The 13,029-nt window shown below is 41.8% G+C and overlaps 1 protein-coding gene across 2 annotated transcripts; it reads right to left on the bottom strand.

The window, feature by feature from the left end:
• Positions 1–265: 265 nt before the first annotated feature.
• Positions 266–5,631, bottom strand: LOC119898691. 2 transcript variants are annotated; one of them, XR_005443618.1, is made up of 3 exons: positions 5,495–5,631; positions 1,138–1,485; positions 266–1,016 (listed from the first exon to the last, which is right to left on the bottom strand). XR_005443618.1 is itself a non-coding variant. In XM_038712889.1 (2 exons), the coding sequence occupies exons 1-2, from the start codon at positions 1,517–1,519 to the stop codon at positions 757–759; spliced, it is 642 nt and encodes a 213-aa protein (XP_038568817.1). In that variant the 5' UTR covers positions 1,520–1,756; the 3' UTR covers positions 266–756. The 2 variants fall into 2 exon arrangements, 1 of the variants encoding a protein (XP_038568817.1); XM_038712889.1 differs by lacking the exon at positions 5,495–5,631 and having other exon boundaries at positions 1,138–1,756.
• Positions 5,632–13,029: the final 7,398 nt, after the last annotated feature.

Here is a 13,029-nt window from a genome sequence, read left to right as displayed (position 1 = left end):
CTGCGCGGCCTGAGCAGCTTCTCTGCTCATGTAGGCACATTAAAAAGCACACGTTCACAGAGAATAAGAATAATATATGATAAACACACAGCGTATAAGAATAAAATATGAGTTTGAACACACTCATTAAACACTCAGTAGTTAAACACTCAGTAGTTAAACTTTACACTATAAAATAACACTTTAAATGATGACGATGGAGACCACCATTGCTCTAGTAATTAATGATAACAATTTAGGCTATAATGCTCCAAAATAATTCACAACAACTCACTGACACAGAGGGAAGCTTTGGAGCATCTGGAGGAGAAAACATGAACACTTTTAACATTTAATTTCAAGATGAGGTTGAATTTTCACAGTGGAGCATTATTTCATTTCGGTGGTGCAGCTTGATTTCCTCGTGTATCAGAAACAGCATGGGTTTCTGTTACCATGGATACAAGTTGAACACTTTGATACATTAAAGATACAAGAACAGATAATCAGGGAATTTCTCTGATGATGCACAAGTTTGATCTGATCCAGAGAATTTAAACAGTCTAATTACAAGATAACAAATCTTGTTTTAATACATTTTCATTGTGAGTTATTTTACAGTGAAGACAGAAAATAAGAGTTAATTATGCAACATGTCTACAATCTCATGGGGAAATGATTTGGTTTTCATCCAGTTCTACAATGAATCACCAAATACCACTGAGTTACATGCAGTTAATGTGCAGTACAATAGGTTAAAGGCTCCACCAGATGGTGTCATGTCAGTGGAAGACTGGATGTAAACTCACACACTGAAGGAGAGCGGGACTTCTCATATCCTCGTACAGCACAGGAAAAGCTGTCTGCAGGATCAAAGTAGGCTGAATAAGAATAAGATGTTTGTCTCCAAATATTCTGTCCATTCTTGTACCAGATGTAGTAATGATGACCAGGTGAAAGACAACTGCTGTGACACTTCAGCTCTGCCCAGTTAGTAGACCCCTGAAATCTGCTCACCTGCACCTGGAGATCTGAATCTGTGAATAAGGAACAAAAATCTTCACTTTAGACTGAACTGTCTACATAGAAACACAGTAACCTTCATAAGATGTTGGACATTTGGAACTAAATAAACACATATTCAGATGAAAATGTTACCTGTGACAGACAGAGTGACTCCAGGTAAACCAGTATATTTCCCACCTGGTTGGTTTGTTATGAACCTGAACTTGTACTCAGCTGAGTCGCTCTCTCTCAGGTCTGTGACTCTCAGAGAGCAGAAGTTCATATGACAGTTATACTCCACACGACCTGAATACTCTGACTTTGTTTTCAGATCCACAGTATCATCACCTTTAAACCAGAATGTTTCCCCAGCAGTAATATAATGGTAACTGATTGTGGACGGGTATTTAATGGTGCAGCTTATGTCCACTGTTGATCCTTTTAAGGCACAGATCTTAGTATAAGTGTACGTCACTCCCCAGCCATACTGACTCTGTACCACTGTAACACAGAGCACATCAGACACAATCAACATTAATAACAGACAAAGTGGACCAAACTACCAATATGGTTTGAGGGAAACGTAACCTGGACAAGCTTCAAAATCCCGAATTATCTGCAGTCATTGTCACAGAAAGTTTATAAGGTGTTTGTCACATTTTAATGTTGTGAAAAGTTGGGTTTCTGCTTGGGTCCATTCATTCAAAAAAATCTAAACAAAATGCCTGAAAAGTGTAGCAGACCTAAATTTATTAGTTATGCATTTTAATAAATTTATAAGAATTGATACCCAATTATGAATTTTTAAGATTGATAAAATCATTTTTTCCTATTTTATTTCATTCCTCGTTTCAGGGCACCACCGGAGTTGTTATAATCCTAGAGTCTCCGGACCTCTAGGTAGTTTTGAATAATTATACAATTATTACTAGTGATCAGTTAGTTAATAATCGCTCAATTATCTTAAATCAGTCAGTCAGTCTCATATCTAAAGGGTCAATTCTCTTGGCAGGAACTATAAATAGGCAACACACACAGCTCTTGATTATATTACAGTGAATTTATTCTCTAACTAAGGTGATAAAAAGATGGTTGGATACAGGGAACAAACATTTGCTGAACAATGAGCCTCGAGGTTCGGTTGTGGGAAGCATTTGACTCACACGGCAATTGAAGAGCTAATGAAAGTAAACTAATGCTATAATTTCGGAGTTAAATGGACATCTTATCACAGAACGTGTGTTAAGTCTTACTGCTTGTCGACAGCCTGCTTTTGGCCTTTTGCACGGGTCCCACGCTAGCTGCCCGATCCTGGCTTTTTGCTAGGGATTTTCTGGGGTTTTCCGTGTCTGATTGAAAACGCCTCCTCCGTCTGGCAATTCGGCTGTTTGCAGGTTTCCTTCGTTGTAGCTGGCGAGACCACGTGGCTTGGTCTGACCTCGGTGAAGTTGGCTCGACGAAAAAGGCTTAAAATGGAACTTGGTCGTTCCTGAATTAGTCCAGTGTAACTTAACGGACTGATAACTTTAACAAACAAAAGAAATAAAGAAAATAAAAACAAACTGAAGGCAGATCGATGTCGCGGCACTTCACGTGTGTAGCTTCAGGCGAACAAAAGGGCCTGTTTGTTTCGCTGGCCGAGACTGGGCGTTGCCTGGCGAGGCACGCCACGCGCGTGCCGAAGCGTCCAGAGGGAGCAGAGTGGAAGAGAGCCAACAGTGAAGAGAAGAGCGCGAAGCGAGGTCGCGTGTCGCTCTTTTGTTGCCTGGGGCGTGGTTCCCCAGGAGGCGTCTCAGGTTTCCCAAGGGACTGCCTTCCTAAACTTAATGTCTAAAAAGAAATCTATTTGCCCGTATTATAATCAAATATTTTCCACAATCGAACCTCAATGGTTGAACGGTTGTACTGTTCTAGGCATTTGATAACAGGAAACAATTGTCACATTATTGGTCAGGATATTTATACATTTAACGGCATTTCCGACGAGGTCATGTAATACTTATTTCATACACTGGGGGGAGCACAGGTTACATGAGGAAAGCTTGGATTACATTAGATGAAGGAGTGTCTTGCTGAAAATAAAAACCTTGCACAAGTAACTTCTTTTCAGCACTAATATCAACAATCAGGTAACTAAAGATTTAATTAAACTTTGAGTCTTTGGAGATTGCAGTCCAGTTCAGTGTCTGGACAATGTCACACTTAGGTGAGACAAGGAGTATCCCTTTGATGTGGTAATAAAACAAAGAATAAGGTCAGTTGCCACGGAAACATGTGTGGGGGGGCCAGTTTTGATAGGCTGTTCAGGGAGAGGCCAATGGCTGGCTCGTGTCCCTTTGTCAGTTTAACAGTCAGGCACCGTGTTATCATCTTCGGAATCAAAAAGGTCGGGATAGCACTTAGTGAAAGCAACTTTGACCCCTCCCCCTTCTTCTCTGGGGAGGAGAAAGGAATTTAGGGTAGCTCCAAATTTATTCAATGTAAAATGCACAAATCCACACCATTGTTCACTACAAAAGCTTATGTGTCAACACACAAGTAATCCAAACAGAAAATTTATAAAATTACATTTTACACTCTTTTCTGGGATAGAGCAGCAGAACAGTGGTACATGGAGGAGGAACTAGTCTAAATGACTTTATTAATATAATATTATAACATTAAAAGTGTAAGTTTGATATTAATATATATTATTTTACTATATTCAATATAATTTCATATATAACTTACCACTTGAATAATATTAATTCAAGTTACAGCTGTTTTAATTTACGGTTGTTTTTTATTCATTAACTTTGTGCAAGAAAAATGCTCCAGGCTACATGATAGTCTCCAGCCTTGATTTTGGCCAGGCTACTAACTCGTCAATAATCATACCCATTTATGCAGAACATTGAGTTCAACATTTATAAAATTTGTTGCACCACATCAAACTTTTTATAAAATCCTGCTCCATCCAGGCTGTGATTGATCTGTTCACAAAAACTGATATTGACAAGAGCATTGGCTTTCTGAAAAGTTGAAAGTATTTCAATAAAAGGCACCGACTTAGCTAAATAGCCAGATAACGTTAGCCAAACCCACACGCATCTCGCTCTTGTTTTTGCTGTTTTTGTTTTTGCTGTTACACTCAAGACCCTGAGCGAGAAAGATAACAAGAAGCCGACGGTGCGTGCAAATTCCAATGCTTATGCAGAGGCTCTGCTGAAATACCAAACCATCCTCACTGTCCAGACGTTTTTACGCATCTTCCAACAAACAACTCCACTTTCCAAGTATTTGCAAACAAGTGGAAAGGATTTGCTCACGGCCCATCGCTTTATCACAAGCAAACATGACAATATGAAAAAAATATGCAAGGGATTTTAAGAGGGTAAAGGCAGCAACAGATGCATTTGTGCAATGGGCCAATAGAGAATTAAATGTGTGTGAGACAGACACAGAGGAGGAACACACGCTGCCAAACCGGAGACCAAAGAAGACAAAAAGGATGCCAGGCGAGTTATGTGATGATACAGCCATATCAGATGCTGACAGCAAGTATGAGGTACAAGTGCACAATGTCATTCTGGATTCCATCATTTCCCAACGTTTTGCTAAAAACAGAGAACTGTACACAGATTTCGCCCTGCTTGATCCCCAGAACTTCAATGGCTTGAAATGTAACGGTGTACCTGCAGGTGCAGTCAGTGCCCTGAGCGCCAAACTGATCAGGCTCGATAGCAGAGCAACTCCCGAGGCCTTACAGGCTGAACTACTTAGCCTGGCCACGCACTGGGACAAGCTGAAGTGATGAGAGATGAGTACTGAGGATGGAGATGATGAGCAGACCCCAGATGAAGAGTGAGATGTTGTGAACACAACATGCCAATCTTGCAGAAAGTGTCCCTTCTGTTGTTATTATGTCCTACAAAGGCATAACCTGCTCACTGACTCCTACCATCTAATCCGACTGTGATACAAGCTTCTGTTAACTCTGTCTGTGACACAAGTTGCACGTGAGCGAAGCTTTTCCACGTTAAAATTCACAGGAGCACCTTGAAAACTTTATGTTGATGGCAATCGAAAAGGAGACTCTGGTTTCTTTGGACACGGATTGCATCATTAAAAGGGTGGCAGAGAAGAGCGCTGATGCAACGGCTGCTGATTTAATAAGGTAGGACATGCTTCTTTTTATCATGTATTTTATTGTGGTTTGGTCATAACTGATGGTCATGGTGCTTTATCTTTCTTAATCACGTGTGTTGTGTGCGTGTGTTTTTGCCCGCCATGCCATGCTCGTGTGTGCGTGTGAATGTGTGTGTATAGACTGCAGTCTATGCGCCTTGCCGTGTACTCAGCGTTCACTCGAAATAAAACCGCCTTTAATCATCTGTTGTAGCTGCTGTGAATGTGAAACAGGTAGAACTGAAGAAAGTGCATGATCAGCAAAACATTTGACTGGATAATTAAGCTTTAAAAAGTTGTCATTAATTGTATAATGTTTTTAAATTAGCTGCATTTTACTCACATTTCACTTTAATAGAGACAAATCCAGATGTCTTCCCCAGATCATTCACAGCTGCACAGTAATACTTTCCAGAGTCAGAGGACTGGATGGACCTGAAGACAAGCTGTGGTTCTTTACCGAGAGGAGGAAGGTTTTGATTTCCATGATATTTATACCAGGTGTATTTAGCTGCTGGGTTAGCATCACTGCTGCAGGTCAGAGTCACTGAACTGCCCTCCACTATCTCAGCAGAGGGACTCACTGACACAGAGGGAAGCTTTGGAGCATCTGGAGGAGAAAAAATAAATGAACAAACATGAGGACAGATTTCTTTTGTGCTACATGTTGTATTGAAATGAGTAATAGTTATGTGTTCGTACGCTGTTTTTATTTTCTATTTTACCCTTTAAAAAATTATATTTTAATGTGTTTTTTTTTCAGTTTCCCTTTGTTGCTTTTATGTTTTATGTAAAGCCCTTTGAATTGTTGTAATGTACTTACAAATAAACTTGTCTTGCCTTATGTGTGTGGAAGCATCTGAAACTTTGGGGGTGACTTTTTTTTTTCAGAAGAATGTCCTTCATACATTTTTATGAGTAAACACAAAAATGTTGAAATGTGCTGTAAACTGGAATTGTGTCCCTGATTAACTTTCTATTAGCAGAGTTGGGTCTATATACTTATTGATATTATATTCCTGGTTAGCACAAGCTAAGAAATCTATGTACTTTATATTGTCTTGATGTTTTGACATGTATATTTTATTGTCAAAATTGCTATTTTGAAAACAACATTAAATTGTATCTATTTTTCTGCAGATGACTGATATTTGTACTGTAATTTAACTGTGTAACACTGGGCCTAACACTCGTAAATACATTTGTAATTGTGATCTTTCCAGGGACAGATACACGATACACGAGCACCACCCACACAACCCACGGCACACTTTATGTAAACAAAGTTACTGAACAATATTTACAACAACAACTTTAGTAAACAGAACAAGGGGAGCATGTTTGGCTAGAAGCCAACAAATATTAGCACAATGGCTTCCTGATTCTGGCTAAATCTACATCTGTCCACTGCAGATGCACCTTCCACAACCTGGATGAATAACTATAAATTACTGTATTAGTATAATATAACATTAAATAAAAAGCATAATGTTAATTTAATAGTAACCTGTTGTTAGTATAAATATTAATTATATAATGTTACTATATTGATTATAATTTCCTTTAATGGTATACTTCATAGCTTACCTCTAGTATATTAATTCCAGTTACAGCAGTTTCACGTTTGTGGGTTGTTTTCAGTCATTAAATCTTTGTGCAAGAAAAATGCTTTACATTCGTCTATAACTTTTATGTCCCGCCCCATCCAGGCTGTGATTGGTCGATTGACCAAAAGTGACACTGAGCACATCAGCTTTATGAAAAGTTGAACATGTTTCAACAAAAGGCACTGATATAGCTAAATAGCCAGCTAAACCCAAATGCTGCTTATCTTCTCCTGATTTTCTTCGGTCTCACAGTTTCCACTGGTGCTCCTGGTGGCCAGTCCGACTTTGTTTGGAACGATTAGCTACAAGTTAGCAACATGGTGCGGGGTGATTATGATAGATTGTAGTCTTTACTTGCACGCTGTGCTCATGAATAATTTTTATGGTTCCCGCTCCCGATCGACTGCAGTGCACACAGAGACAAATTGTCACACACACAGCACACCTTTTTGTTTAATCGCACACCTTGCGGTCATATAATCACAAGGGTAATTGAGTAACATCGCAACTACCATTAGAACTATCGTGTAGCCCTACTTTCAATGCGATGTCTGGAGAAATTGCAGTGTGAATTTTTGAATTCAGTGAAAGCTTAAGGTCTCTAAACATAACGTAATTACTTTGTCACTTACATGAATTATGCTGTTCTGTTACTGACGTGATAATTCCTTCCTTGCTAAGCACAGAATGGTCAGCAGAGGGCGCTCTATGCATTATACTAAGACATCAGTAGGTAACCAGTAAAGTAGAATGAGACGTCAGTATGTGATGAGTAAGTCCAAGAACGCACGCTGCAGAGAGCGCTCCTGAATAAAACTGTATTTTCATATTTCCAACAGGTAAGCAAACTGTAAACAGAACCCTGGTGAAAGACATTAGTGTTACGTGGTTTATAGGTACCCCGTAACCTTAATAAGAGGCTCTTCTGAAAGACCACGGCAGCATGTCGTTGATCCCACGGCTTTATTTACCCCCCCTCCATCAGGTAAGATGGAGGATTCCTTATTCTGTTTGGGAAACGTCCCTCACACGCTGGAGTCTGCTGACTGGCTTCACACTGGGCTCCTGGTGTGACAGGAGTGTGTGCGGCGTCAGGAACAGTGCTCTCAAGTGCTGGCTCAATTGAGTTGGCAGGTTTTTCAGGAGCCACAGGGGTTGGCGAAAGATGGCATCTGTTTCTTCGCAGAGCGCCCCCGGGCGTCTCAATGATGTAGGACCTTGGCGTGCTGGCAGTAGACACCACAGTGCCTCTTTCCACTGTTTCTTTGACCCACACATGATCACCGGGGTGAAGGTATGACATGTCTGTGTCTTCGGTCATAGTTCTGTCGCAGTTTTTGTCTCTACTTTTGTTCTGTCCTTTTCAAGTTGTCCATGTCTGCGCACCCTGGATTGAGCTTGGATGGAATGGCATGGCAGGAACTGGTGTTCTTATTTTCCTTCCCATCAGAAGCTCAGTGTTGACTGTATCCATTTGCCAGGGGAGCAGCTCGATAGGCCATCAGGGCGAGATAAGCGTCGCTGGATTTCCTGAGGAGACTTTTGATTGTCCTCACAGCACGCTCAGCCTCCCCGTTGCTCTGGGGAAAATGGGGACTGGAGGTCACATGACTAAAGCCCCAATCCTGTGCGAACTTTCTGAAGGTCTCGGATGCAAACTGTGGGCTGTTGTCTGAGCGGACCACTTCAGGTATACCATGACGAGCAAAGATAGACTTGAAGTGATCGATCACAGCTCCAGATGTTGTGGATGTCAGTTTGGCCACTTCAAAATATCTTGAGAAATAGTCCACAATGACCAGGTATTGTTTGTTTTCTATCTGGAACAAATCTGCTCCTACAGTAGACCATGTTCTTGGCAGGAACTCAGTAGGCATCATCGTTTTAGGTCTCATCGATTTATTCTCTCACGGCTACACACATCACATTTCTCTATCATTTGTGTCAGCACTCTGCTGAGGCCCAGCCACCACACTGAATGTTTAGCTCGCTCTCTGCATTTTGTTATTCCCAGGTGGCCCTCGTGCAGCTTGGACAGGATGTCTGCCCTGAGTGATGCTGGGATGACAATCCTGCTGCCACACAGTAGTAGACCGTTTTGGACTGTGAGCTCACCTGAAAATGGCAGATTGGGCTGGAACACTCTTCAATGGAGAACTTGTCTGGCCATCCTTCGACACAGAATTTCTTCAACTGCTGGAGTGTGGCGTCGTCGTCCTGGTGTCTCTGAATTTCTCTTAACCTCTTTTCTGTAGCTGGGAGACTCGCTATGACAGAGTCAACATAGAGATTGATTTCCTCCTCCTGCAATCCTTCTGCAGTGTGGCTGACAGGAGCTCGGGACAGCACATCTGCAGCTGCAATGTCTTTGCCAGCCACACGTGATATGAGGCAAACCTCATTAGACGCATGCGTAGACGCTGTATGCGTGGAGGAAGTTCATCTAAGCTCTTTGAGCCTAGTAGAGGAATCAGGGGCTTGTGGTCGGTTTCAATGTGAAAACTCTTCCCAATGAGGAACTCTGCAAACCTCTCACAGGCCCGTGTTGATTTGCCAGAACCTCCTTCTCAATCTGGGCGTATCGCTGCTCGGTGCTGCTGAGGGCTCTCGAAGCACACGCCACAGGTTTCCACTCTGTATCTGCTTGCTGCTGGAGAAGAACGGCGCCCATCCCATATGAGGATGGGTCAGCGGAGACAAGTGTTTCAGCATTAGGGTCATAGAGAGGTCATGTTCTCTCAGCAAGTGAAAGCAGGAACTTCCCCAGATAGTTTGTCATCCCCAGAAAGCGTCTCACCTCGCTGACGTTACTGAGCGCTGGCATGGCTTTTACAGCGCTCACTTTATCTCTGTCAGCGCTGACTCCTGATGCCTCAATGACCTGCCCCAGGAACCTGATCCTGTTCTTGGAAAACTCACACTTGTCGTTAAGCGTCACTCCCGCCTCCTGCAGATCACACACACTGTACTGGTCTGTGTGCTTGGCTTTTACTAAACAAGTCAACCCATTTACAGTGGGAATGCGTGACTGGAGACATGTGCATCAAAGAGTAATGGAACATGAGAGAAGTGGCCCTCATAGAGAATGTGCAGACGCCTGCTTTTTAAGGATCAGCAAAGGAAATATAAGTTAGATGCTCAATGTAAATCAAATGTCTATCGCAAGAGAGCAGGTGCGTCAAAGATGACAGGTTATCGAACGTATCATTGTGTAGTGAACCAACCAGTGAACACTGGAACTTTATCCCAAACAACAAGAACACAGCATCTTCCCTTTGTCTTTCCCTAAGAACGGGGCAGTTATCACCCCTCAAGCAGACAGCCTGACTCCAAACTGAAACACCCCAAAGGAGCTGTGGCGGTTTTGGGGGGGACCCAACAGGGGCCAGTGCCCCTGTAAAACAGTCCTTGGACCCCCTATGGCCCCCTCTGAACAAAAAAATCTACAAATCATAGTAATATATCTTCCTTGCGACGATATGGTGCTGATGCGAAAGGCGGAACAAATGTGTCTCAACTAGTCGGATCCTTTAGGACGTTACACCGCCACTGTCTGGTGTCTTGCCAAGGTAGTTATCCCTGATAGAAAGTGTTCCCCTGCCGCGGGAGCACGCGTGCATTCAACAGTGAATGCGGACTTTCGTCTTCACAAAAGTAAATGAAAAATAATGAAAAATGTGGATTGTTTCTTCATATTATTCAGTGCACTGAATTGAGAATGTCTAAACAAAATGAGCAGTTTCAGCGTTCCTCGTAAAGCAAACATTTATTTTGATCACTTTGTCATCCAAGTTACTGTTTGGAAGCTATACATACAGACTGTCACCTTTTTCAAGTAAGCTGCTCCTACAAATATCTACGCCATCGAGACTGTAAAATCAAGATCACTGTAATCAGTTTGACACTTTGATCACCTCAGCATTACATCTAGTTTACTCGAAATGTATTTAAATTGAATGCAGCATTGTAGACAATATTTTTGTCTTTGTAATCCATGTTTCCATTGCATGGATAGCCTTTGGATATTGCTGGAAATTGTTCTGAGTTGCCCTCCTTAAAGGGTAAATTATTATCATAACAATTTAATAATGCATTGCATTTAAACAGCATATTTTATTATTCTTATATAACTTGCATTTGTTTATTTGTTTATTCCATATTTATATATGTCTACATTTATTTATGTTATGTTTGTCTACGAGTAGCACCTTATCACTAAAGCAAATTCCTCGTACATGTAAAATACTACTTGGTAATAAAGCTCTTTCTGATTCTGATTATTTTCAGTCCTACCAGGCTGGACATGCAGACTGCCAAAATATGTATCCCCGTCCATAACACAGAGATGACGGCCTACCATCAAGTATTTAATTTTGTGTATATTCACATCATGACTAATAACAGGGGTGATTATGGAGAAGTTTCTATTTTTCCGGAAAAAGTTGTAGTGGAATACAAATTGTTTCAGACTGTATTTTCAACCCGCCATAAAATAAATTCTAAAAAGAAAAATCTATTGAGCACATCACTTTTTTCTTTGTTAAACGACATCGCTGAGAGATTCATATCAAAAGGATGAATGCATGGGAGGATGTGAGCAAAGATGTGTGGCACAGGCAGCTGTCAACAATTGGCGAAACCCGATGGTGGGCCAAAGACGCTGCGCTTACAACAGTGTTTGGGAAGTTTGGGGATCCAGAGGGATGTCTTTACATTAATCTTGTTGTTACACTCAAGACCCTGCAATGCGTGCAAATTCTGATACTTATGCAGAGGCTCTGCTGAAATACCAAACCGTCCTTACTGTCCAGATGTTTTTACGCATCTTCCAACAAACAACTCCACTTTCCAAGTATTTAAAAACAAGTGGAAAGGATTTGCTCACGGCCCATCACTTTGTCACAAGCAAACATGACAATATGAAAAAATATGCAAGGGATTTTAAGAGGGTAAAGGCAGCAACAGATGCATTTGTGCAATGGGCCAATAGAGAGTTAAATGTGTGTGAGACAGACACAGAGGTGGAACACACGCTGCCAAACCGGAGACCAAAGAAGACAAAAAGGATGCCAGGCGAGTTATGTGATGATACAGCCATATCAGATGCTGACAGCAAGTATGAGGTACAAGTGCACAATGTCATTCTGGATTCCATCATTGAAAGTATTTCCCGACGTTTTGCTAAAAACAGAGAACTGTACACAGATTTCGCCCTGCTTGATCCCCAGAACTTCAATGGCTTGAAATGTAACGGTGTACCTGCAGGTGCAGTCAGTGCCCTGAGCGCCAAACTGATCAGGCTCGATAGCAGAGCAACTCCCGAGGCCTTACAGGCTGAACTACTTAGCCTGGCCACGCACTGGGACAAGCTGAAGTGATGAGAGATGAGTACTGAGGATGGAGATGATGAGCAGACCCCAGATGAAGAGTGAGATGTTGTGAACACAACATGCCAATCTTGCAGAAAGTGTCCCTTCTGTTGTTATTATGTCCTACAAAGGCATAACCTGCTCACTGACTCCTACCATCTAATCGGACTGTGATACAAGCTTCTGTTAACTCTGTCTGGGACACAAGTTGCATGTGAGCGAAGCTTTTCCACGTTAAAATTCACAGAAGCACCTTGAAAACTTTATGTTGATGGCAATCGAAAAGGAGACTCTGGTTTCTTTGGACACGGATTGCATCATTAAAAGGGTGGCAGAGAAGAGCGCGCTGATGCAACGGCTGCTGATTTAATAAGGTAGGACATGTTTCTTTTTATCATGTATTCTATTGTGGTTTGGTCATAACTGATGGTCATGGTGCTTTATCTTTCTTGATCAGTTGTGTTGTGTGCGTCTGGCTGCTGTGTCATGCTCGTGTGTGCGTGTGAATGTGTGTGTATAGACTGCAGTCTATGCGTCTTGCCGTGTACGCCTACAGTGTGAGAGTCATTGCTGCCTTGTCTGGTGTCTCAGTGGGGAAAATGTCCAGATTCAGGGGACGTTTTTTGTAACGTCATCACTTCGTTGGGCCGGTGAAAACCACATTGCCAGGGCCGAATTTTGGTCCCAATCTGGACCTGGCATCTTGTGACCAATTTAAAGTTTAAATCAAGTCTGTAGCTGAAAGTGTGCTGAACTAGTACCCTTACAGAGTTGAGTAGGGACGAGGAGGATTTAATCCTTCACTCCATTCACTTACAAAGTGTTCCTGGAAAATCTTGAATACTTTGGAAATTATTCAAGGTATCAATGAGAAAAGTACTACCCCTCTATTCATTGAGCTG

The sequence above is a fragment of the Micropterus salmoides genome, unplaced genomic scaffold, assembly GCF_014851395.1.
Source record: "Micropterus salmoides isolate LMB-PRFRI ecotype aquatic unplaced genomic scaffold, ASM1485139v1 Ms_hic_scaffold_1, whole genome shotgun sequence".
Taxonomy (NCBI): Eukaryota; Metazoa; Chordata; class Actinopteri; order Centrarchiformes; family Centrarchidae; genus Micropterus; species Micropterus salmoides.
Note: the sequence above shows the minus strand (reverse complement) of the source record. Positions and strands in the feature narration are given on the sequence as shown.